This window comes from Danio rerio, chromosome 7, assembly GCF_049306965.1.
Source record: "Danio rerio strain Tuebingen ecotype United States chromosome 7, GRCz12tu, whole genome shotgun sequence".
Lineage (NCBI taxonomy): Eukaryota > Metazoa > Chordata > Actinopteri > Cypriniformes > Danionidae > Danio > Danio rerio.
Window position 1 is genome coordinate 26,997,534 of NC_133182.1, and position 27,305 is coordinate 27,024,838.

At 35.3% G+C, this 27,305-nt stretch overlaps 1 protein-coding gene and 1 long non-coding RNA gene across 6 annotated transcripts in view; one reads left to right on the forward strand and one right to left on the reverse strand.

Moving 5' to 3' along the window:
• The window catches only part of LOC141375370 (uncharacterized), a 16,851-nt gene extending 14,654 nt beyond the window's left edge, over positions 1-2,197 (reverse strand). For all 3 annotated transcript variants that reach the window (XR_012383308.1, XR_012383309.1, XR_012383310.1), the window contains exon 1: positions 1,558-2,197. This is a non-coding gene — a long non-coding RNA (uncharacterized lncRNA). The remainder of the gene's footprint in view (positions 1-1,557) is intronic.
• Positions 1,622-25,756, forward strand: caprin1a (cell cycle associated protein 1a). Of its 3 annotated transcripts, XM_005172274.6 has the most exons (19): positions 1,626-1,758; positions 4,176-4,307; positions 7,834-7,896; positions 7,997-8,083; positions 9,535-9,773; positions 9,846-9,928; positions 11,643-11,789; positions 11,878-11,924; positions 14,690-14,773; positions 14,868-15,050; positions 15,130-15,220; positions 17,028-17,080; positions 17,328-17,420; positions 17,507-17,629; positions 19,769-19,922; positions 20,011-20,211; positions 20,309-20,415; positions 22,286-22,346; positions 25,117-25,756. In XM_005172274.6, the coding sequence occupies exons 2-19, from the start codon at positions 4,176-4,178 to the stop codon at positions 25,179-25,181; spliced, it is 2,013 nt and encodes a 670-aa protein (XP_005172331.2). In that variant the 5' UTR covers positions 1,626-1,758; the 3' UTR covers positions 25,182-25,756. The 3 variants fall into 3 exon arrangements, with proteins under 3 accessions (NP_001003484.1, XP_005172331.2, XP_005172332.2); NM_001003484.1 differs by lacking the exon at positions 25,117-25,756 and having other exon boundaries at positions 1,622-1,758; positions 22,286-22,942; XM_005172275.6 differs by lacking the exon at positions 17,507-17,629.
• Positions 25,757-27,305: the final 1,549 nt, after the last annotated feature.

A 27,305-nucleotide genomic window follows, 5' to 3' on the forward strand; every position in this document is an offset into this window, starting at 1 on the left:
AAGATTTATAATACTTTGTAACTGTAAACATGTCAGGCTAAATAATTAAAATGAATCATTGACTTCTGCTGTCTTTATTAGTTTCAACAACACAAATTTCTTTACAATTTAAAACGGCATCTTTGGATATTTTCTTTGCTGAAGATACTGTTGTCCTAAAAAAACAAAATAAAAAAAATATATATATTATACATACTGTTGGAACGGTATTACAGAGAGTTTTGGCGATTTTAAACACTTGACTTTTCCAAACCGCGGTATTCCTTGAAAACGGTTATCGTCAAATGCCTAAGTTATTATCACCAAAATTGGAATGAGTATGTTTAAGCTTGATCTAAGATAACTAAAAAAATAAAGTATTACAGTTTTTCAACACGGTAGTGCTACAATTTGAATAAGAACACCATGATACCGGCTCTAATTGAGTGACTGCTGGTTTGACAAATAATATTGTCCTGCACGACCGAAGAGGTTTGAACGCATCACTTGGACCCTACCCTATTTTTAACCCTTTTGTTCCAGATCCTTCCATTAGGGATGAATAATATAAAGTAATATAATCTAATGTAGATTTATATAGTGCATTTATAAAGCATTGCAATATACATAAATGTCTTTACAATAATGTGGGGGGATCTCTACACAACACCACCAGTGTGCAGCATCAACCTGGATAATGCAACAGCAGCCACAAGACAACGGTGCTTTACCCCACACACCAGTTGCAGGTGAAGTGGAGAAACCATCAACCAATAAAATTTTAGAACCTATTAAACAAGGTTAAGTGTCCAAATGGAACAAAACTTGTTGAGTTTGTTCAACTCATTGAACTAGAGGTTTGTGAGAAATTCGAAAGAAATTGGTCACTGCGGGACGATACCACAATCAAGTATTGATTGCAATATTATGACACAGTTCCACGGTTTATTCCACTTTGGTGGCCCTGATAAATCAGGGACTTAGCCGAAGTATAGTGACTGAGATATTCTGATGCTGTAAAACTATTAAAAAGTTAATTTATCTATCTATCTATCTATCTATCTATCTATCTATCTATCTATCTATCTATCTATCTATCTATCTATCTATCTATCTTCTAACTATCTATCTTCTATCTATCTGTCTGTCTGTCTGTCTGTCGATCTGTCTGTCTGTCTGTCTGTCGGTCTGTCTGTCTGTCGATCTGTCTGTCTGTCTGTCTGTCTGTCTGTCTGTATATTTATCTATCTGTCTGGCCGTGTGTCTGTCTGTCTGTCTGTCTGTCTGTAACAAAAGGCAAATGCAGTAACATATAATCCAATAACACAATTTTTGTATTGTGTTTCCTCTTGTTGTGCTATAAATGTGCCTTATGTGGCATATAATTAAATGTGCGTTTTCTTTTTTTTCATATTGTTACAAAGTTTAGTTCTGAATGAGTTTTGAGAAACGACACCAGTATTGTGGAACAAGCTCCAAATGTATTTGGCTTAATAAATATCTGACGAGTTCCTTCTTTATAAATGTAATATTTAACAAATGTATTTTTCAGGCGTTATTTGAAGAAAAAAATGTTACCTGCATTTATTTGTAGATGAGTTCAGGCACGAACACAGACACCTACAAGGGTCCTTCAGCGCTTCTGCATTGTTAAGACGAAACTCGCGGAGCTGCTGGAGTTGCCGGGGAGCGTCTGTTGTACTTAAAGAAAATAACATCTAAAACACTGAAATCCAACTGTGTCATACAAATATATCTTTCAAAACATTGAAAGCAAAGGTAGGATGCCACGATTTTAAGAATTGTCAATATTCTGCATCCGCGAAAGCGATGGCCAGATGAAGCTAGCGGCTAACGCGTACAATCCGCTAACTCTGAGAATCTAACAGCACGCGATTAAAGTTTGATTCTCCAACAGCACTTTTGTGTTTATATGTTTACGTTTGTGCGCCATATGCAAGCTAATTATTCAGACCGTCTGTTCTGTTAAAATGTAATGGTTTCTGGAGTTGAAGGATGTGATGCTGGCCAGCAGTCTAGTCTGACCGTCCGGCCAGTAGGAAAGATTTGAGTCTGCTAGACTTTAAAGCGTTTTAAGGTCACTTTGAATTATACTAGATATGCTGGAAATATCGCGTTCTCTTTCTGCTTTTGTCTGAATGAGTGGCATTTTTTAAACCAGAGGTGATGGTTTAGAATCGAGTGTTTATCTCGGACAAGTGAGTGGTTCAATGTCTTTTTTTGGGATAACGAATAGACCTTTGTTTACTCTCTGGACCAAGTAATGCAGGCTTTAGTTGTTGATAGTTTTAAATGAGCTGAGACCATGTCTAATTCTTGTTGACCTGTGTGGTTAGTGTGTCATTGAATACCTTTACAGTATATACGTAGTTGCATTGTTATTTTTGGTTACTAATCTAAATTTAATAATAATATGACTACAGATAATCTGTATATTTCTCTTGGCAAATAAATTAAAGTTTAAAGATTATTAATCCCCTTGGGACAATTCATTTTGACATGGTGGTGCTTCACATATAACAAGAATGACACACTTAAAACAATAAACACCCAACACTTAACATCAAGTGCACAAACAAAAAGGAGAAAAAAATCAACAATAATAATTTATGTAGTTTGTTAAATAATTAATAAATAATAATGCCATCAGTCACTGAAGACTGCTGTTATTATTTTTTCTACCAATTTATAATTTTTTAAAACTCAATATTTCAACTATGAATAATCTGTGGATTTATCTTTACATATGCCACCATTGACAATGATGTTATTTATTTATTGTTCCTTCCCAGTATTAAATATTATGACTACAAATAATCTTTGGATGCATCTTTACAGATGCCACCAGTGAGGACTGGTGACTAGGCTGTTATGTTTTTTTTTTACTGATTAGGGATGTAACAATTCACCTGACTTACGATTCGATACGATTTACGATACTAATCTCACGATTCAAGATTTAGTCACTATTTTTTACCAAAATTATTTGAAACATTTAACTGGCCTCTGGCATAAAAAATTGAGCATAAAAATTACTATTTATTAGAATTAATATATTTATTATATTAATATATTTATTATATAGTAGAATAGAGACAAGAGTTAAACATGATTATGATGGTGAATAATTAACATGTATAATTGATTAATATTAGTATCAGTGTGATACACTTAAGAGATAATCTTCAACATTTTTAAATATTTAGTAATAATAAGCATATTATTAAAATATGCATGAACTAATTAAAAAAAATGAGAGGGTCCAAATAATCTTATACCTGGTTCTCTATCAGTCTGGAAAACATCTTCACACTTTCACCATGCAAACACTGATGCACCGTGTGATCTTCGTAGCACTCGTTGAAGCAAGCGAAGCTGCAAATCATCTGGTCCGCATGGTTTGGCTTATTAATAGTTTTTCGCATATAGAAATCTGTGACAGTAGTTTTTCACTGTTTATGCTCATCATAACCATTGTTCTGTTAAAGTAAACATCTTTTGCAGTGTTTGCACACAGTTTGTGTTTTGTCTGGAACATTTTACCGCTGTCATATTACTCTGCCACTTTTCCTCTTGCTCGCTTCTGATGTGCAGATAAAGCGAGTTTGCACCTGTAAGCACAGCACCCTCTCTGTTCATTTAACATTTCTACTAATTTGAATCGTCACATATTTGAATCGATTTTCAACCGACTCACGGTGAATTGTTACATCCTATTACTAAAATTATATTAAATGACTACAAATAATAAGTGAATTTATCTTTACAGATGCCACCAGTGACTGCTGGTGACTATAATGTTTGGATTTATTTTATTTGGATGCATCTTTACAGATACCATCAGTAACTGCTGACTATAATGCTGTTTTTTTGTTTATTTATTTTTGCAAATTTGTTGCTAATTAAATTAAATAATGACTACAAATAATCTTTGGATTTATCTTTACAGATGCCATCAGTGACTGCTGGTGACAGTGATGTTTTTTATTTGTTTATTCATCTATTTGTTGTTACTAATCAATATTAAATAATGACTACATCTTTATATTTATCTTTACAGATGGCACCAGTGGCCTTTGGTGACAATGTTGTCATAAAAATGTTTTGCTACTGAATTATTACTGATCTAAACCAAATAATTTGACTGCAAATAATCTTTGGATTTATCTTTCCAGATGCCATCAGTGACCGCTGGCGACAATGCTGTTCACTCCTCCAGTCCGGATTTGGGCTCTGCACCATCTGAAGCCCTCAAGCAAGTTCTTGTTGTAATTGACAAGAAAGTTCGCAATATGGAAAAAAGAAAGGTTGGTGTTAATGTTAAAATCCACCTGACCCTATTAAAGTACTTGAAGGTGTAGAATATACATCCTTCAGGCCATAGAAGATGCAAGTGATTTGTTTTTCTCCAGCTGGATATTTAGAGAGGATTTAAATAAAGCTGTGGTCCTTGGTGATTCATAAAATGTAAATCAACGGTGACTAGCACTTGTACGAACACACAGGCAAAAGAAAATGAATACCTAAGGCTCCTTAAAGTACATAGAGGTCAGATGAACCTAAACAATTGGTTTGTGGAAGAATCTGAAGATTTTATTATCTTTAACTCACAGCTGCTGCATCACATTATTTTCATATTTAATTCTAATCTTCCTGTCGAATACTGATGTGTGTATGTGAATGCATTCTCGTACTGACTCTTTTTGCAATGATGAGGGAGAGCAATAAAAAATGTATGTGAACACTGTAAACTAACAATAGCATATTTTTAATTAACATATCTGGTGTCGTAGAGCATTAGTTTATTAATGTAAGAAATCTGAATAAGTTTGTGTCTAATATCTTTGCAACACAATGGCATGGCTTAAATGCATTCTTTTTTTATGTGTCTGTTAAAAATATTTTGCAAGACCTGTCTACATTTGTTATTACTGCCTTTTTGTTTATTCAATTAAATTCCAGTTTACTTGTATATCTCATTTCAAAATAATTATCAAGTTATACTAAATCAGAAATGTTAAGAAGCTGTGTATGGTAGGCAGTAAATAAACATAGTTAACATGCATTTATACAGCATATAGTGGAGGAGGTTTACATAGTACAGACCAAAAGTTTGGACACACCTTCTCATTCAAAGAGTTTTTGTTATTGTCATGAATATGAAAATTGTAGATTGACAGTGAAGGCATTAAAACTATGAATTAACACATTTGGAATTATATATATATAACAAAAAAACTGTAAAACAGCTGAAAATGTCATATTCTAGGTTCTTCAAAGTAGCCACCTTTTGCTTTGATTACTGCTTTGCACACTCTTGGATTTCTCTTGATGAGCTTCAAGAGGTAGTCACCTGGGATGGTTTTCACTTCACAGGTGTGCCCTGTCAGGTTTAATAAGGGGGATTTCTTGCCTTATAAATGGGATTTGGACCATCAGTTGTGTTGTGCAGAAGTCAGGTGGATACACAGATGATAGTTCTACTGAATAGACTGTTAGAATTTGTATTGTAACAAGAAAAAAGCAGGTAAGTAAAGAAAAAAGAGTGGCCATGATTACTTTAAGAAATGAAGGTCTTGAAAATGTCCCCAAGTGCGGTCACAAAAACCATCAAGTGCTACAAAGAAACTGGAGGAAGACCAGGAGTCACCTCTGCTGCGGAAGATATGTTCATGATAAGTCACCAGCCTCAGAAACTGCAGGTTAACAGCAGTTCAGATTAGAGACCAGGTCATTGCCACACAGAGTTCTAGCAGCAGACATATCTCTAGAACAACTGTTAAGAGGAGACTGTGAATCAGGCCTTCATAGTAGAATATCTGCTAGGAAACCACTGCTAAGGATAGGCAACAAGCAGAAAAGACTTGTTTGGCCTAAAGAACACAAGGAATGGACATTAGACTAGTGAAAATCTGTGTTTGGTCTGATGAGGCTAAATTTGAGATCTTTAGTCTCAACTAACTTGTCTTTATGCAACGCAGAAAAAGTGACCGGATGGACTCTACATGAACTCTTCTGAACCAGCATGGCTACCACAGCATCTTGCAGCGACGTGCTATTCCATCCGGTTTGCGTTTAGTTGGACCATAATTTATTTTTCAACAGGACAATTACCCCAAACACACCTCCAGGCTGTGTAAAGACTAGTTGACCAAGGAGAGTGATGGGGTGCTGCGCCAGATGACCCGGTCTCCACAGTCTCCGGACCTGAACCCAGCCAAGATAGTTTGGGGTGAGGTGGACCACAGAGTGAAGGCAAAAGGGCCAACAAGTGCTAAGCATCTCCAGGAACTCCTTCAAGACTGTTTTAAGACCACTTCAGGTGACTACCTCTTGAGCTCATCAAGAGAATGCCAAGACTGTGCAAAGCAGTAATCGAAGCAAAAGGTGGCTACTTTGAAGAACCTGTGATATGAAATATTTTCAGTTGTTTCACGCTTTTTTTGTTACGTATAAAATTCCACATGTTTATTCATAGTTTTGATGCCTTCAGTGTCAATCTACAATTTCATGATCATGAAAATAAAGAAATCTCTTTGAATGAGAAGGTTTCCAAACTTTTGGTCTGTACTGTATGTATTATATGCTGTATGTTAAATGAAATAAAAATTTTTTTTAAGTATTTATCTTCAAAGTTCTCAGATGGTTTGCATAATCTCATCAAGTCCTCATATGGACAATGCAAAGTTCAGGTGCAAATGGCATCTTTAATATTATAAGCTTGTACTACTATCACAGGCCTTTTAAATGTCCCAATATCAAAAGGCAAGATTAAAATTTGTCCACTAGGGATGAAACGAGACCACTTTTTTTTACAAATCGATACGAGTATGACTACTTTAATTTGTGTACTATGTGTCTGATATTTTTTAGATTTGGTTTCAACAAAAGTGCAATTAATTTGAGAGGTTTTATTTTTGCCTGTAGCAAGCAACACAATCTTTTACAAACCTATTCCAAGCTAAAAATATACACATTGTTGATAACCCTGTAAATCGAAAGACCTTTACGATAACTGATTAAGCATGGACATTTAAAGGATAAGTTATCCTTGCGCTGACACACGTCCACGACTTCACACATTACATAATCAAGTGTGTGCAGTTTACATTACCTTCACTCTCTTGACATTGCATCATTATGCAAGTATTTTTTTGCATGTTCGGTTTATTCTTCAGTAGCCTATATATTGTTTAATAATGTATTTTCTAAACATTGTTTATAAGGACTAATCTATTAATATATAATACATTCATTAATTAATACATCAAAACATTGAAGTCAGGACAACAACATGTACGATACGAGTGCGAGTATTTTAACCTAGTACCAACCCGATACTGGTATCGGTATCAGTGCATCCATTTTGTCCACCCATCTGGAGACCTACCAATCAAGAAAATAATCATAAGTACAAAGAAACAGATTAAAACACCAGGTATAAATGGGAATCACTTAGCTGCCGAGCTGATTTACAAAACTGCATCTTAATACCAGGCGGAAACAGAATGCAAAAATGTGATGCAGATAATATTCTAGTTTGGGAATTCATTTCCACAACCGTTTAAAATTGTTTGCTCCATTTCTTTCTTGAAGTGACTTTTTTTTTTTTTTAAATCACTGTGGTAAAGCATTTTTATATTCTAAATGAATATCCAGTTTCACTTGGAAGTGTTTCCTTATAATTTTTTTTAAGGAATTTCATTGACTTTGTATTTTGAAATAATTGAGTTTGTATTTCAAGCTTGACAAAAATACTCGTTTACCTGTTTGCTTTTGGTCGTTGCATTTGAATCTACTTTTTATTGTTCTCTTTTGCTACTCTCTTTTAAGAGTAAACTGGATGATTACCAGACCAGGAAGGACAAAGGAGAACGTCTCAACCAGGATCAGCTGGTACGTGGCCTATATGCAGGTCTTGTCTTTTTTGTGCTCAACATATCTGGAACTGATGCTTTGTGTTAAATGCACATGCTGCTTTGTTTCGTATGTGTAGGAGGCTTTATCTAAAGCTCCGGAGGTGGCTCACAACTTGGACTTTGCCCGTGAGTTGCAGAAGAGCTTCCTGGCTTTAAATGTGGAGGTAGGTCATGTTTTTGATTTATAGTTTAACCTAACATCATCTTGCTTTGTACTTGGTGACCACCCAGCCTCAGCATCATCATTGCCTCTACATTTGCTGCCCCCTTCTAGTCCAAAACGCTCAACTGGTAAATATTTTGAAATCCAGCCTTTAGTAGGTAGAAAATATAACTATTCTATTAACTCAAGATAATGGTGATGATGTTGTTGTTTATTCAAGATGCTATATTGGCCATTTACTTAGAGAATATGCTCCAAAGTGTAACTATTACAATAGTCATACACATACTTTTATGTTACCAGGCAATGATTTTCATCTGGATAGTCTTTAAATTATTTTTAAATGTAAATCCTTTTAGAATTTTTATCAAAGTAAAGTTTTAGATTTGTATTTTATGAATTATTAATTGTTGTTGATGTATATTTATTGTGATAAACCACTTTTTTATTATAGAATAAGTTGTTTATCAAACTTCATACATTTCATTTGTCTTTACCCTAAAATTGTCATGGTCAGTGGTGAGGGGAAAAAGGAGCGAGGACCCAATTGCATAAAATGTAGGATTTATTATAAAATACAAATAAAAATAAAAGGCAAAACAAAACTACCCCGAGGGGGAAAACTTGAATAAAAAGGACAAAAACAAACTTGACAGGGCTGGCAGGACAAAGCACTGGCACAGAACAGAAAACATGAGGGGATTATAAAGCAAAAGTAAATTGAAAAACAGGTGAACATGACAAACTAATAATGAGTTAACAAGGAAGGTGGGAGAACGCATGACACAGAGAGACAACACAAGCCATGCGCTCACATAAAACGAGATTAGAACGTTCAGCCAATGAGAACTCATTAACTGCGTGTTCATGACAACACAAGCAACAATGAAGCGCACAACAAAAGCACGTGACCACAATGTAAACTCCGAGCCACGTGCTTTGACAAGAGACGCAAGACACGAGCACACGATGAACACCTTACCATGCGCTCACACATAAGCTTCGCGCATGCTTCATCTCAACGCCAACCAAAACTGAAACCGAGAATGAAGCAGTGCGATGCTGACAAAACAAACACTAGTACAAGGGCGCGCACGTCGGAGGCACGCAGAGCCTGCGCGGCTGCCTGCATCAAGCGGGAGAGCGCACACTCTGCACACACCCACGAAGGCGCACGCACACACGGAGGCAATGACAGAAACAAGTGCTCGACCCAAGATAACTCGAGCCGAGCACAACAGGACTAGACATGACTAGTGTCCGGACTCTGCCACCAAAACAATAATTTACATGACCAGAGTGGCAGAACCCTGACAAAAATAGCTAAAGAAGCTGATTTGGCAATAAACTCAAAACTCTCTCTAGCCCAAAACCATTGATGCAGTGCAACGGTCTATGCAAATTGTAAATGCTGCAGGACACACCAAAAATCTCCCTCTTGTTCACTTACAGATCCAAAAAACAGTGAAAAAGGCAACCCGGCGGGAGCAGTTGAAGAGGGAGGAGGCAGAGCGCAAGCGACTGAAGGCCGTGTTGGAGATCCAGTACCTGCTGGAGCAGCTCGGGGAGGAAAATGTGAGGCAAGAGCTGACTCAGTCCACCGGAGAAGCCTCTTTGCTCACAGAGGCTGAGCTCATGGGTTTGGATGAGTTCTACAAGCTGATTGGGCCTGAGCGGGACTCTAGCGTAAGGTGAGGACATTTCTCTTCAGCTGTTCATGTTCAGATTTGGCGTGTTCTTATCAAAATAACTTTTGATCGCAGGTTGGCTGAGCAGTTTGATGAAGCATCCGTGCATTTGTGGGAGCTTTTAGAGGGAAGGGATAAAGCTGTGGCTGGAACCACATGTAAGTAACTTATTCTGGTGGTATTTTTTAAAAAAGTCTCTGTTTCTATTTTAGGGCTACATTTGGACTTAAAACTAAATATTTTGTAACTTTAAATCTGTTTTTACTCATTGTTAACTGATATTTTGTTACTAGCAGGTTCTATGAAAAAATCCTATAAAGTGTGTTGAGATCATGCATTATGGTAGATTAAATAATACATTACAATAAATTACAGAATACATTTAATAATTCTGTGTATTTTGATGTGTATAAGGAGAAAGATACATACCAAGACAATAAAAATATATTTAAAATAAAAATTTTTTTTTTAAATTTTTGGGCCATTATTTATTACATATGAATTACATACTTAGACAATTAATTATATTTAAAAAAAAAAAATTTTGGACCATTATTTATTACATAAAAATTATTATGTCCCTTTAGTTTAGTTTCCTTTACAGTAATTTCAGGGCTACATTTGGACTTTAAAATTGTACAAAAAATAACCTTGACTTTTTTTTTTTTTTTAAACTGATTTTTCTTACTAGCAGTTTCTGTGGAAAAATCCCTATAATGTGTGTTAAGACAATGCGTTATTTTAGATTTAATAATACATTACATAGTACATTGCAGAGCATTAGTAGAATAAAATTTGATAAAAAAACTAAATAGTTACTCGCACCCTGTGTATTAGGACAAAGATACATATAAATATATATTTAAACCATCTTTAATTTTACTTTATTGGGTTATTACTATTAATATCCTTATTATTTATTATATAGTTTTATCATTAATTTAGATATGTTGGTAGCTTTATCTAATGAACAACCTGTTAGCGAATAGATAGATGCAAAACTCACAATCTTATTGTCCCCACCTAATTTTGATCATGATCCCAAAAATGAATCGCAATTTACTGTGGAAGCAAAATTCTATTTACATGACTCCTAATACAAAGGGACCTGTTTAAGGGTCAGTTCACCCAAAAATGAAAGCTTGCTTACTATTTCCTCACCCTCAGGAGGTTCCAAACCTTTATAGGTTTCTTTCTTTTTTTGAACAAAATGAAAGCTATTTTGAAGAAGGCTGAAAGCTTTTGAGGTAGAATAAATGAGTTAATTTTTATTTTTGAGTGACCTACCCCTTTAATGTAGTTAAAAAGAAATAATTTGTAAGAGTTATACTTGTAATTCACAGTTTCCTATAGTCATTTCTGTTTATTCACCTTTTTTTCAATTGCATGCACATTCATCAAATTGTTGAGCCATTTCAGCTCTATAATGAAACCAATATTTGCTCTCCAGTGCATCTGAATACCAATGTGGCAATCCCTTGCTTGGCCTCCCTATGAATGGTGGCACTTGCAGTGGCTTTTGAAAGCTGTGCTCTGTCTCGGGCCCATGAGGGTCAGCAGAGCTTCGTGCTGACTTGTGGCCCACATCAGCAGCTGGGCAGGCAGCCAGTGGTCATGCACAAAGCCTCTCGACTGGAGGTTTCAATGATGGACAGTCTCTGCTTGCATATTCCTACTGAGAGGGTGGCAATCGTGATAGGATCCGATTCTGCAAACTCAGCCAATGAGACGTGGCTATATTTGTTTGCTGGCATCGTTGCAGTTTTGGTTTGCTAAAATGATTCCAAATTAAGTTAACATCTGCAGTCAAGCCAACTTGGCCATACCTTTAACCAGTAATTAATGATTTTGTTTTCTTTGTGTCTTTATCAGACAAAGCCCTTAAGGAAACCTTGGACAAGATGCTGCTAAGTGGGTACTTTGATCGTGCTCCAACACATCAGAATGGAGTGTGTGAAGAAGAGACGGGAGCCACAGTGGTGGAGTCATCAGAGAGCGAGGAACATCCTGCTGAGCCAGGTAAAAACAAAACCCTCACATTTCTGAGCAAAGCAATGCTTCCCTGCATGGCTGATGGCTCGTGTTTATGTTCTTTGTTTGTTCACAGAGGGAGCTGCTCAGGAATACTCAGAAACTGAGGTTGAAGCAACAGAGGTGTGAATTGATATCACATTTTTCACACGCTGATGATGTTGAAAGCACATTCGGATTTAACCTTTATAACATGTAAACGCTCAACATTCTGTTTCAAAATAGAAAAATACTTATTTGGAAAATTCCAACAGAAAGAGTTGCTTTCGGTTCCAGCTTTATCATTTTCATTTTTTTTATTTATTTAAAAGTCTTTCCTCAAGTCATTTGTTGTGACTAAATTTGGTCAAGCTAACAAAACATTTGCAATTTGATGAACTATTTGTGTTGGGTTTTAGACCTTGAGGCAAATATATCAACAAAATGGCCCTCATTTTTAATTGCCCCTCACTTTTAATTGCCCCTCACTTATTGCCATAATTGCCGAGTGCCTTCGTGTCCCATCAGTGACTATATACAGCCATATCGCACTGCTACGAGTATGATATTGTGTTTATACAACAGTTTGACGGCATAATCGTGTATAAATAAAAAAGAAAATCAAACTACTTTTCTACAAGGTATTCTGCTGTTCATTCACATGAATGCAGCTGATCTTCAAAACAGCAGAAACTGTTGCTTAAAAACACGTCACTTTTTAGAGCTAGTATTTGAATGATTGTCTAGCATAATGTCTGAAGTGATGATAAAACAGGTGATTTTGTTGACATTTTAAGATTATAAGACTTAACAACATGAAATGGCATCAGTCTACAGAGATTTCTCAGTATTTCTCTGTTGCAATCGGGAGATCACAATAAATAACCCCAAAAAAGGCAGAGCAATGCAAACACTAGCAGATTACTATGGTTTAAATACAGCACTAAAACATACAAAAGAGAGATGGATTTTACCACTTACCTGTCTTATGATGGCTTGATCAGCTGTAGTTTGAAATGCAAAATAAAAATGCTGAAATTTTCTTCCCTAGAGACTTATGCGGTCTTTGTTGCTATCTTGTCGCACAATTGTCTTTCTCAGTATGGCAGGCTGATGGTTGCCAATCTCAGAAATTATAAATATTTAAAATTGGCATTATCCTTATTACCAAACCGCATAGTTGCAATTTAAACAATTACATTTTCACCTAAAAAGCCTCAAAAGTGCGATATGCTGCAAAAAAGCTGCAATATTTGTCAAACTGTTGAGACTTTATTGATGTGCTGTCACTGTGTGGGTGGAGTAATACACAAGAATAAAGAGGCAATCAGCCAATCAAACAAGACAGAACTGTTTATATATATATATATATATATATATATATATATATATATATATATATATATATATATATATATATATATATAAATATATATACACACACACACACAGGGCTTTACATTAACACCCGCCAAATGCGGGTAGATTTTAGCCTTGGCGGGTTAGACAGACACCTCCACTAGCCACTTTGGCTGGTTGAAAATAATTTTTAAATTGTAGTTTTCCTAAAAGCAGGGTCGACAATATAAGGATGACCCAATATCCGTGCTAATGTGATCTTAGAATCGAGAAATAAAATAATTGTGATCACGCGAGCAGAAGAAACCAAGTGAATACCGAATGAGAGAATGATCATCACTCACGCTAACAGCTGATGTGATGTCCGCGACTTCTTAAAACGCGTGCGCGCGACTGCTTAACGTGTGCGCGCTCCCGAATCGTGAAGCAACCGTGTCCATTCTGAAAACGCTACTATCATCGGTTCTCTTTCAAATAAACTAGACAAAAAGTGATGAATAGTTATTGTTGAATGAATAGTGATAGTTATTTTTTAAAAAGTCAATTGCTTTTCTTTATTTTTTTCCAAATGTTTTGTTAAATAAAAAGTATAGTATACAGCTATATTTAGCTTGTTTTGACACATAAAAAAAATTTTTTTGCTGAAAAATAATTATTGTTTAGTTTGGTTATAGAGATAAATTTGGTAAATTGTTAATTTTGAGCTCTAAAAAGTCATGTGAAATAAAAACTAATTGCAATATAACACTATGAAACCATAACTCATTGAGCAAGCTCATACTCGACACACAAAAAGAGAAATGAATGAGGACACATGTCGACATAACACAAAATTTAAATCAAGTAGTTTTAGCATGTCAACGTCAAATTTATGCATACAAAGTATATTTTCCCAACAACCAAATTGTGGCTAGTGAAAATGCAGCGTGGCTAGTAACATTGGAAAACTACTAGCCACAGTGGCCGGTGATTTAAAAAGTTAATGTAAACATATATATAACATATATATATATATAAACCTTGACCTGTAACCGTTTTAGCCATTTAATAAAATGGCAGTTTTTAATGGCTGCAACAAACCTACTATTGTTTTATTGTAATTTGGAATTCACGCTTTTTCAAATAATTTGAAACATGCTGCGGCTTATGTATTCGTGTAAAGTCTATAGTACACCAAACAAGAGAAACAAACTTAAATGGTAATGTGCATGTCTCGCATCCATAGTTTCAAATTCACTTAAAAATGCATTCATTTTGGCTTTATAATATTTGTTGTTTATACGGAATACAACAGGTTTATTTTCTCAATACTGTTACATTTAACATATGAATTAAATTCTATTTAGAGTTATCAATAGCTTAATAGACATGTATTGAAAAATTATTTAATGAAATTGTAAAATGCAACTTTAAATGCCAATGTGATCTCCAACAATGCAGTTCTAATCCAGAATAACTTTTTTCTAGAAAATACAGTACATGCTTGGAATAGTTTTGTTAGACTACAGAAAGCAGACTTTTCATGCCCCACACTTCTTTCTTCCTGCTAGTTTGTAAACAGACAGTTCATTCCAGAAGCTGCCTATAGCAGCAGTGAAAAAGAGCAAGGAGCAGAGTGGAACACAAGTTCTCAGGTAAGATGCACCTCATTTGTCAATGAAAGTTTGGAATTGGAAGCAACCCTTGGCCCAATTGTGTTTATTTTTGAGTTCACCATGTGATTTCCAGGTGGTTAGTGTCCTCCAGCAGCCACAGCAGCCTCCTGCAGCCATGAGCCCGACTCTGATGAGCTCAGAAGCGCACACGCTGAACGCCGTCCTCCCTCCTCCTCCTGCAACAGATCCAGTGGTCCGAAAGCAGGCAGTACAAGATCTCATGGCGCAAATGCAGGGTACCTTCAACTTCATGCAGGTAAACTGGAGAATTTGTTCATTCATCAGACTACAGTTGTACCAGTGAAGTTTTCCAACTCATGTTTAATGCAATGCAGGACTCAATGCTGGAGTTTGAGGGGCCGCCTTTAGATCCTGCCATTGTGTCAGCGCAGCCCATGAAACCCGCACAGATGGTCTGTCCACCAGGTTGGTACTTATAAGTTACTTTTTAAAGTTATATTGTTCTTTAAAGCTAATAAGAGGAAATTTATTTAAAAAGTGGCACAATTTGATACAATCTCATGCTGGACATCAGTTACATTTTCAGATTCATTTTGTTGAATGAATGAATGTTATTGATGTCCAGTGTCTCTGGAATATTTGATTTGAGAGAACCAGTGTTGTTTAGTATTTAATTGCTATTGTTGTATTTTTTTTATTTCCTAATATATAGTTTTGTTTTACACTTTGTAAAATGCTGAGTTGTAACCCAATGTTAGTTTTTAAAATTGCACGTAAAAAACACTTTTTAACGCAAATATTTTGTAAATTGAAAAACAACATTATAAATTAAAAAAATAAACTAGGGTTGTCACGATGCTGGAATTCGATACCAATCGATACAAAAATTTTAAAAACATCTATTTCCCACTTACATTTAAGCACGTTCTTAAACGCTGTTGATTTGTTATTGTGTTCACGTGCTCAAAAGAAATGACTGTGATTGGCTGTGAAGGTTATCGGATAGCCAAATTTACCACTGTTTTCTGAATGTAACAGATACAGGCACACTGGAACGTTTTAAAGCCACGATTCATCAGCTGATCAGCTAATAGCTGATTGATGTACCAAATTGGTACTGAATTCCAATATCATGACAACCCTATAATAAATCTTAAATAAAATAAAAAATAAATACTAATAAATAGGGCTGGGCAAATTGGCCTACAATTAATTGAACATTTTAACTGGATTACGATTAATTACTTTATTTATTTTATTTTTTTGCCCTCATAGTTCACTGACAGGTTTTATATAATAAATATGCTCGCGTTACAAGTGCGAGATTTTGAGCGAAGGGTGCATTACTTGATTTAAAAAAAATGTAGCAATAAATAAAATTGAAATAAAATAAACAGGACACCTCTAAATTTGAGGGCCCTGCAGTCTTATCTTCAGTTCAAAAAGAAAAAAAACAACAAAGATGACTGACCAAAGAAATAACGTAAAGTCAAATTTATTTGACATTTAATTTTAAAGGAGACATAAAAATCTTGCGGTGGTATAGCTAAAATAACAAACAAAAAACTCAACAACTAAGTTTTAAACCCTCTTACGTGCACATGAAATCAAACAAATAAATAACATTCACTTACCTCCCTACTAACCACAAAACATGAGAAAACTTAAAAAATAAAACAAAAGGCACCCTCCTCATCACGTGTCTCCATATAGATTTCAATAAGTCAACACTCAAGAGTTAAATTTCAACAATATCGCAGAGCAATATTGTTGTTTTTTCACAAATGAACAAAACAAGCCGTATGAGAGGAGACTCTCTGAAAGATTTCTAACTATTAATTTTAAACTATTCCAGTTTAAATTAACTTCACCATGCATTTACATTGAACAACTGACATTAACAAACACATTTTAATGTAATGGAAAATATTTCTTCTATCGCCTGCCGTTGCTTTTATATAGAACACGATTTAAATCAGCCTTTAGTCTCGCTTATCAGAATTGCTCCTGTTGGTCATCAGCATGACAACCTGCTCTTGCATTTGTTTTAATCCAAGAATGCAATATCTAGATCAACCACTTGGTGTAAAACATACTGCACCTTAAATATGTATATTAATTCACTAATATTAATAGTAAAATTTTATACATAATATTTACATACATATTTACATAATAATTGACAAACTATTCTTTCTTTTTGTTTTTATGTTAATTTGTCACTTCTTTTTGTGTCACTGATATTACTCTTTCAATGTTTTCTACTCTCTAGAATCCCGACTCCCCCAACACAATGCTCTTTCTGTTCAGCCTGAGCCTACACAAGTAAGTCCAGTTACTAGCAGAAAAAATATTCTTTCAGATATGTTCTAAGAAACTTGTAAAAGTAGCTAAAACAATCATTTAATTGAACAATAATGCTTTTTTTTTTTAGCTTTGATATGGTGCAGGATTTTCTTCTTTCTTAGTTTTTTTTTCATTCCCACCTGTGTTTGATGTGTGATGGTAATATTTAATTGACATTTTCTGTCCTTAAGCACTCTTCTGAAACCTTCTTTGTTTAATTGTCCAGGTCCCAATGGTCTCTGCCTCCACACCCCCGCTCTATCAGCCCGCTCATACTTCAGAGCCACGACCGCAGACGGACACCATTGACCCCTTACAGGTAACGTGGTAGATCGTAGTGGTTTTGCAGATGCTGTGTGTTCACTATGGCTTAGACATGTGAGTGATGTAGGATATACACCCTAGGTCTCCATGCCCCTGCCGTCTGAGCAGCCCCCCACCCCTTCCTCTCAGCCTCAGGTGTTTCAGCCCAAACCCCTTCACAGCGGCATCAACGTTAACGCAGCTCCATTCCAGTCCATGCAAGCGGTAGGCCTCAACCTGTCTACCCAAATTCACCCCCTCCCATGTTTGTTTCTCCATTCTGCTTCTGTTCTGTTTGTCATGCTGCTTAAGGGGCCCATTACACAGAACACATGTTTGCATTACATTGTGCTGCTTTCGCATTATTTGGGACTTTATTCACAGTAATATTTTAGTTTTTTACCCAGACGTTTAAAAAGAATATATTTTAAAGCAGTAATCACAATACCGTCAAACCGTGGTATTTATATCCAAGGTTATCATACTGTCAGAATCTTTTACCGGCCCATGCCTAGTTCTGTGCTCGTCTAAGATAATTAGTCTACCGAAATGTGTATATTCTATACAAAGTGTAAGGCTGATTGGTCAGTTCTTGTCACATGACTTGCGTTGCATGCGCGGCATTCATTCAACTAGGCGTGAACACTTCGCACAAGCTGTGCTCCTCCATTTTAATTAACGAACTTGCATGCAGAATAAAAGCGCTATATGAACAGCCTCTAAAAGGCCGCCATCATTTACGATCTCCAGCAGTTAATCTTCTTGCACAGACATGGTGGATCTACCTGATTTGTTGACAAATGGGATCCATTTCTTGGCAGTTCTTGGGTCCTTCTCTGGAACTTTTCCTCTTTGCAAAGAAACTTTCCAAACATGTCTGTGACTCACTCATTTTACTTGCCTGTGGGTGAAATTTGGGTGTTCAAGTGACCTAGATATAAGCAAGAGAATATAGTCGTTTTTCAAAAAAAAAAAAAAAGAAGATTTTTCAAAATAAATAATTGTTCAGATTCAGATAACAATATTGAAATAATTAAAATTTCTTGTACGGAACAGTGCAGGTTCGCGGCCCGGTGGTTGGAGTTTATTCTCATGGTATAATGAAGCAGAGTAAGGCTGAAAGCTGCAAAGTGAAAAAGACTTCCAGTTCCATTTCTTTTGGTTGTGATCACACAGGGGGAAAGTAATATCATACTAACTAAATTTTAGGGTTTTATTCTAATGCTGCTCTGTGGTTTAATACAACACAACCTATTAAAGCGTCTTGTTACCTAGTTTTCTGTAAAACCAAACTGGAAATTGAAAGTGACATCATTAACATGGCGACGTACACAACACAGTTTGTGTCACTAGTTAAAATGCTGTACTTTTTGTGTGTTTTAACATTCTTTGAAACATTTGGAATAATAAGTGCATAATTCAGAAAATATCTAACATTGTTCTAGTGTTTTATGGATACTTTAAATTAACAAATCGTACATATTGTGCATTTAAATTGCTTATTGTTTGACTATCCCATACTTTGTATTTGTAAAGACAAAAAAAGCCCATTCTGTGTGACTGGCCCCTAAAGCCCAAACTGAACTTCTTTTTTTTTTTTTCTTGCAAGTTAGCATACTTCACCAGTATCCTTTAATGGGATACTTCGTTTGATAAAACATGAGCAAACATTGGAACATGACATGTGCACACTACAAAGTTCTCACATATATATGCCATACCATTTTCAGTACCACAGAGAAAACTTGCCAAGCATTAAGGGCATAAAATCAAGGTGAATTCAAGTTAATCTGCTGTGCGGTTTTTTGTAATGGTGTCTCAATCCAAATCACATTCACATTTTAGGAAGCCAAAAAGTTTGTGTGTTCTTATTGTTGTCTTTACGATAGAAATAGTATGTCATAGAAATGGACTTTAAATAAGAATGAATATTTTAAACGTATTTTATTTTTAGTTTAAGAAAATTATAATACTTGCATGTCTCTTTTTTATTTAATGCTGAAACATGTGAAAAGATTTTTTTACTTTCCCTGCCAAATTGTTCACTGACCAATCCCAACTAAAAATAAAAGAAAGGAAAACAATAAAAATGTTGGTTTTTAGTTGTTTTACTCATAAAACTGCATCATAACAAGCCACCTTAATTTCAAATACCAATGTTATTTCACAGTTCTGACACCCAATTTTTATATTAAATAATCTACTAGCCTATCTTCTATAATAATATGTGATCAATACTGTTTTTTTCTATCTTCTATATCCTCTTTAATGTTCACTTTATTTAACCAAAAAGTGGAAATCAATATATTCCTTTAACATCAATAGATAAATAATAAATTGTTGTTGTTTTTTCTCCTCTGTTAGGTGTTCAATATGAACGCTCCAGTTCCCCCAACCAATGAGATGGACTCTCCGAAGATTTCCAGCCAATATCAGAGTAGTTATGGTCAAGGCTTCAGCACACAAGCTGCCCTTCCAGCTGAACAGCAGGAAATGCCTCAAGAAGCCCTGCAGTCAGGTACAAAACTATTTCTGATGAAACTGTGCCGTTTTAGAGTTTCACATGTGCAAGATTATCTAAAAAGTTTCCCCTTTTTTTTTTGTAGTTGGCTCTTTCCAGTCTCAAGACCAAGGTATTACATCTGCAGGGGGACACCAGTCTGCACCACAGCAGCCCTCGGGACAGGGAACAGGATTTGGGCGGCCAGGCCAGTCTTTTTACAGCAACAGAGCAATGCCACGAACTGGACCCAGAAATCCCAGAGGCTCTTTGAATGGTTACCGTGGACCATCAAATGGATTTAGAGGTGAGACACGACTTTGTTGAATTGTAGCCAGAAACTGGAGTCTAACATCCAGAATGAAGTTCTACAATCAATCAACCTTTTTTTTTTGCATGTTTAGGTGGATACGATGGGTATCGTGCTCCATTCCCCAACACTCCTAACACCGGATACGGTCAAACTCAATTCAGCACTCCACGAGATTACTCCAACAACACCTACCAACGGGTAACTTCAGGACAACAAATAAAATGTAGTAGGATTGGGTGAAAAAATAAATGTACGTTTTAGTAGTGGTGTAACATCACAAATATGATGGTTCGAAGAACACTACAGTTTTTGAGTCAGGGATCGGGCCATTTTTGGCATCAGGAAAAAGGGAGGAGACAAATGTTGTTTGCTTTTTATTTATCACAACTTTACTGCAAGAAATTTTTGGTTTTAACAAGCATACACTACCGGTCAAAAGTTTGGGGTCAGTATGATTTTTATCAGTATGAACTCGTCTGATCACAAAAGCAATCCGGCTCCAGGTGAGCCACAGAGCAAGTTTACTATGCCTAAAAAACCTAACACATGTTCTCATTTACAAATCATCCACACTATAGAAAGTGATTATTTACTTTATATAAAGAAGTCAGTATACCTGCTGTAACTTGCACCTGTTAAGTTGACATAACTTAATTTTTATAACTATGCACATACACTACCGGTCAAAAGTTTGGGGTCAGTAGTATTTTTAAATGCTTAATTTATGTCCTCAAAAATACACTACAAATTGTAAAACTGTGAAATGTTATTGCACCATAAAATAACTGCTCAAAAGTAGTTTATAATTTAATTTAATCATTTATTCCAGTGATTTTTAATAATGAATTTTCAGCTTTATTACTTCAGTCTTCAGAGTCACATGATCCTTCAGAAATCACTGTAACATTAATTAATATTATTATTACTATTAATTGTAGTAGTAATAGTAATAAAAGCAATAATGACCCGAGTTATAATTTCATTTGAAACTCCATACAGTAAGAAAGCAGTTATTTAAAATGATAATAAATAGTTAAATAAACAAAATAAACTGTTTTAAATAAATGTTTCTTACAATTTTAATAAAAAAAACAGCTAAATAAACAAAGGTAAAATATTTAATACTGTGAAAAATGATCTTTGCTACTGATGCTCATAACGCTAAATATATAAATCTAATATTATAATCTTGTACGACACATTTATTTTGTTAGTCTCATTTTCAGTAATATCTGTAGCTCACTTATAAAAATGTTGGATTTCATTACTAAATGTATCATTTTTGAAGAACTATTCAGTGGCATATTTTTGATGGTTAAACGGTGTAATTGCTACAACTTTTAACAGCATCAAGTTGCATTAAACCGTGATTTTAATGTTTACCATAAACGTCAGTGTTTATTTCTGAACTATAAATTGTTATCCCAGTACTTCTGTGTTATTTGTTTGTAACTAACTGAAAAGTGTAAAAACTGAATCAAACAAAGGTTTGAATGAAGCGCATTGAAGGATTAATAAACATGCAAGCCATCATCATGTTTTATTTATGTTGTGTGGGTGTTTGAATTGAGATCCCAATTATTATTATTATTATTATTATTGTTATTATTAATTATAAAGCTTTTCACTAATTTCTTTAATTCAGGCTAAATAAGTAATGACAGAAAACACCTTTAAAAACATAAGAAAGCATTTAGGTGCCACCACAACTATTTCAGTCATCATTATATTTTACACGAAAGCCAAAATGTTTTCATACATTCCATCTGAATGACACAGAAATCGATCTCTCTGCGATTTGTTACAAATTTAGGATTAATCAACTTAAAAGTTAATGTGTGTTCTGAACCATAGGTTGTGATCCATACAGAGCAACTGTGATTTGTTACACCCCTACTTTTTAGAGTACTATATTCAAGCCTTATTCATGAATAAATATATAACCAATCACCCATAATCAGAAAAATTACACATCCCTACAATGTAGGTTTTTCATGGAGATTTGACAAGTCATCTGTGCATTACTGTGATCAGTTTTGTTTAAGTCCTGCATGTGTTTTGGTTGTAGGAAGGATATCAGCAAAGCTTCAAGCGAGGAGCTGCCCAGGGACCTCGAGGTTGCTCTCGAGGTAATACTCAAGCGATGCGATCCTAAAATCTTTGGGAAGACTTGTTTCTTTTTGGCCACTTTGAACATTCAATTATTGAGAATGTTTTCCCCAGCCCATATTTTTACTCCTATCAGTGGTTCCGTTTTGTTTTTTTGTTTTTTTCGTTTTTGCTGTTGGCTTATTGATACAAGTAAGCCTGCTTTGATAGTTTTAATATACTAAAAAGTGTTTTACAGAGACCCAATGGAGAGCTGAAAGTGTCAGTGTTGTGAATTTTCAGCCAGGTCGTGTTTAAAACATAGATATTCCTGTAAACTTGAAAGATTTTCATTAATTTATTTTTTTTATAAAATAAAATGCAAAAAGATAACTGCCACTGTCGGTCCAATCCATAGGAGTGTTTCTGATATTTTGTTGGCCTGTCCCCCTTCCCATACTTGGTTCTTTGCCTGTGTATTGGGTACCGAAGGCGTTAATTGTTTGTTTTTGTTGTTATTTTTTTCCACCCCATTTCATTTTGAAGATTATTTTGTTGGTTTGTTTTCTGCTGTCCTGCCCTTTGTATGCTCATGTCACTCCTTGAGAGAATGTTTCAATAAAGATGTGTTGCATTACCTGCTTGTCTGCCGCTGCTTTCTTTTTGCTGTCCATGCTCGGAAATCCTCTCACCTGTTCTGTGACCCTTTGTCTGCTAAATTGTTGAAGGTTGACTCTTTCCTTTAGTCTTCTAAGGGGGAGGCAGGTGATTGGTCCGCTTATCAGTTCGTTTTTCCTGCAAATCTGCTGTTTGCTTTTCTGCCTTGTGCATCACGCACTGTAATATGATCCTGCTTTCCAGCAAGAGTAATAGTTGAGGGATAGTTCACCCATAGAATGGTCATTCAGTCATTGTTTACTTACTGTTCACTTCTTGAAAACCTACTTGAGATTCTTTCTTGCGATTTCTGTTAAACGTAAAAGAAGATATTTTGAAGAATGGTGGAAACCTGTAACCATTGACTTCCATAGTATTTGTTAATCTTATTAAGCGAGTCCGTGATCTTCAAAATATTTTTTTTTGTGTTCAACAGAAGAAATAAACTTAAGGTTTAGAACCATTTGAGGGTGAGTAATGGAGTCTGTTTTCAGTTTGGGGTGAACTGTCTCTTTGTTTTTAACTGGTTGTAAAAGGCTGATGCTACAATCAGTGAAACGAGCTAAAACATTACCAATCAGTCTGTAGCTGATAAACTTTTATTTGTTTGTTTATTGATTCTTTGAAGCATAAAATGCTCTGCGTGCAATGTTTAATACTGGTGTCATTTCTATGCAATGAAAGTGAATGGTCATCTTGCCCAAAAATGGTATTGGTATATCTTAATGGTGTATTTTTTTGGCTACTTTGATTTTCACAGTTGATCCTTTACTTTCATTCTATGTAAAATATCTGCAAGAACATCTAACATAATATTTCCTTTTGCTGCTAAAAGAAAACTATGTGTGATATTTTGTATTTGAGTGACTTAAGAAAAAAAACCTTAAATGGTCCCTTTTAAAGAACCTGTGTGACTACTGAAAACGAGCAGCCTTTCAGTGGATTGTACATATAATTCCAGGAAAGCAAAAGCAGGTTTTTACAAGCAATTAAATAACTGTGTCATGTGACCATTTTAGAGAATCATTAAGTGTAATTATGATGCCACTGGCGTTTTCTCTCACTGCTATTTAAGATGGCTTAGGTTGATTAAATTTGTTTATTTTATTTTTTATAATATTTTGCTTTGATTTATTTATTTAGTCTAGTTAAATGGATAAATCACCCAAAATGAAAATTCTGTCGTCATATACTCACCCTCAAGTGGTTTCAAACCTTTGAGTTTTTTTTTTAAATATTTAGAAAAATGTTGGAAACTTGTAACCAGTGACTTTTACTGTATCTGTTTTTCAATGGTTATAGGTTTTTATTTTTATTTTATATAATATTATATAAATATTTGGAACTACATGAGGGTGAGTAAATTGCCATTTTTGGGTGGGTTATAACTTTAAGAAGAAGAATAAGACTTGAAGAGTTCATATGCAAAAACCTCTAAATGCCATTTGAAATTTCCTTCAATAACGAGCATTTTTCTCAACCCATGTTTGTTATTATTATTTTACTTTTTACAGATGATAAAAATACCCTATTCATCGGTCATTGATGTACAAGTGAATTTACTGAACCTACTCACACGAGCCTGAGAAAAATGCTTATTTTAGAAGAAAAGTTTAGATGGCATTTAGAGGTTTTTGCATCTGAACTCTTCACTTGCTCTGTACACTAGTGATGTAAGAGTATTTGAGGGCTATAATGATTATGGTTTCTGGAGCTGTTCATGTAAATCTATATTTGTAAAAATAATCATAATATATGGTTTAAATTTGGTTTTAACTCATAAGTATAGCATATGCATATGAAGAGTTCAGATGCAAAAACCTGCAAGTGTCGTCTGAAATGTCCATCAAAAATGAGTATTTTTCTCAGACTCCTATGTTTATGTTGAGTTATTTCATTTTAAAGACCTTTAAAAGAGTGTATTATTTCCCATAAATCTGAAATGACTAACCCCATATACACAGGAGCCTGATAAAAATACTACTTTTTGAAGGAAATTTCACACAGCTTTTGGAGGTTTTTGCATCTGAACTCAGTGATTTATAAATGCATACAATTAAAAAAAAAAACACACACACAGAAAGTGTTGTAACTGGCACTGAAATCACTGAATGCAATTATTTGCATTGATTTTCTGATGTATTTGGGTTTCAGGACGAGGGGGATCATATCGGTCCAGCAGAGGAATGGTTCCCATGGCTGCCCAGCAAACCAGCTAAACCCAGTCCATTTATCCATTATCAGCCCTGTTCCACCCTTTTATCTCCTCCATCCGTTTGGACTCTCAAACATGAGCCGTGCCACTCCAGACCATGTAGTTAGATGACTGCATCTTAGCAAGTAAGGACACAAACGATGGTTTTGGGAAACCGATATCAGAGACTATAGCACTCCCAGCACTGTACTCTCAAAAGCTTTCTCTCAATCATATGCTATTGCACAGCCTTTACACATTTGAGACAGAACACGTGCCTTTGATTATGGGTGTCTGGATTTTAATTGGTGGAATGATGACTTGCGTAGTAGCTTGAATGGCCACTAGATGATGAATGTGAAGTACACCATATACCAAAGGCACTTCGTTTTTGGCCAAACAAACTGTTAGGTGAATGTGAAGAATTTACTTGTACGTACTGTATTGCAACGTGATTTCTCTCTCTTTATTTTGGCTCTGCCAAATGGTTTACAGGAAATGCATTGTACTGTATGTGGCTGAATGACTGCTTCATTGTATTTCTTCCAATTACTGTTGATTTAGACTTAATGCTAACCAATAAATGATTTTTGAAGATTACAACACTTTAAAAGTTATTCCGCACATTGGTTTGATGATAGATCAGAAAAAAAACTACTCCAATTCAATTCACCTTTATTTGTATAACGCTTTTACGATATAGATTGTGTCAAAGCAGCTTCACATAGACGAGTATAGTGAATTGAAGTATCAGTTCAGTATTCTGAGTTTCAGTTTAGTTCAGTGTGGTTTAATATTCACTAATGAGAGTTCAAACACTGAAGAGCAAATCCATCAATGCGCAGCTCTACAAGTCCCGAACTATGCAAGCCAGTGGCGACAGTGGTGAGGAAAAAAACGGCTCAGTTGGGCACAACCATTTCTCCTGTGGCCAAACGTCTTGTGCAGAACTACAGTCTAGGTGCCAGGGACTGGAGAACACTGGACATCAGCAAAAACTTGTCTGTCCCTGGAGACTCGCAGGAATCAGATGCATGCTCTACTTCTCCATGACCACCACAGCAGCTGCTCAGGATACGGCCTGGTCCGGGATTCTGGAAGCCTTGGGATCATTTCTTCACAGGTCTTGGATTGCATCAGCGGCACTGCATAGTCTCTGGTGAGTATCCCAAGGTGGAAATAGAAAATCATTCGCGTAGCTGCTGTTTATAATGTGTGTGTGTCTGTATATATATATATATATATATATATATATATATATATATATATATATAAGATATGTGGAGCACATTAATGCTTCATACCGCTAAGTGATGCACTGAGTGTATGCTTTACTAAAAACAATATGTATTTAGTTTTGAACTGTGAGAGTGTGTCTGAACCTCGGACATTATCACAAAGGCTATTTCAGAGTTTAGGAGCCATAAATGAGAAGGATCGACCTCCTTTACTTGACTTTGCTATTCTGGTTACTACCAGAAGCCCTGAGTTTTGAGATCTTAATGTATGGGTTGGATTGTAGCGAGACAGGAGGTAGATAAACAGGAGCTGGATTATTTAAGGCTTTATAGGTAAAAAGCCGCATTTTAAAATCAAAAGGAAACTTGTCTAAAATGAAACTTTGCTGCTGATTTGCTCATCCTCAGGCCAACAGGAACCTTAGGAGACATTTTGTCTTTAGTAGGACATTAAAGAAAATTTTGAACTGTAAACATGATACTTGGTGATTTACAAAATGCAAGTCAAGTGACTATTAGCCCTGTAAGACATCACAATGCGCATGCAAGCAAACGGCCGGTCATTATTTTAAATGTGTTTCCTCAGTGCACTCACAGTTGTCTGAAGAGAATGTTGGACGCTGCTTTTCAACATTCTTCAAAATAATTTGTTGCGTTCAGCAGAAGAAAGAAACTCAAACTGGTTTGAAACAAGTGGAGGACGAGTAAAAAGCTATTACTATCCACATAATTTGAAACGTCACATATAAAAGTGCTGAATTTAAGAGCCAAGATGTCTATACAGTTTAAACATTTTCTTAAATGACAACGCAAAAAAATGGCATAAACTACAATGGAAACACATTTATGGAATTAAATCCAGTATGCGCTTCAAAAAAGTCATGTGTGTTTGATAAAATATAGTCTGATAG

Coding starts and splice junctions, on each gene's coding strand:
- caprin1a (XM_005172274.6), top strand. CDS start 4,176: ATGCCATCAGTGACCGCTGGCGACAATGCTGTTCACTCCTCCAGTCCG. Junction 7,897..7,996: donor GTCTCAACCAGGATCAGCTG/GTACGTGGCCTA, acceptor TCGTATGTGTAG/GAGGCTTTATCTAAAGCTCC. Junction 9,929..11,642: donor AGCTGTGGCTGGAACCACAT/GTAAGTAACTTA, acceptor TGTCTTTATCAG/ACAAAGCCCTTAAGGAAACC.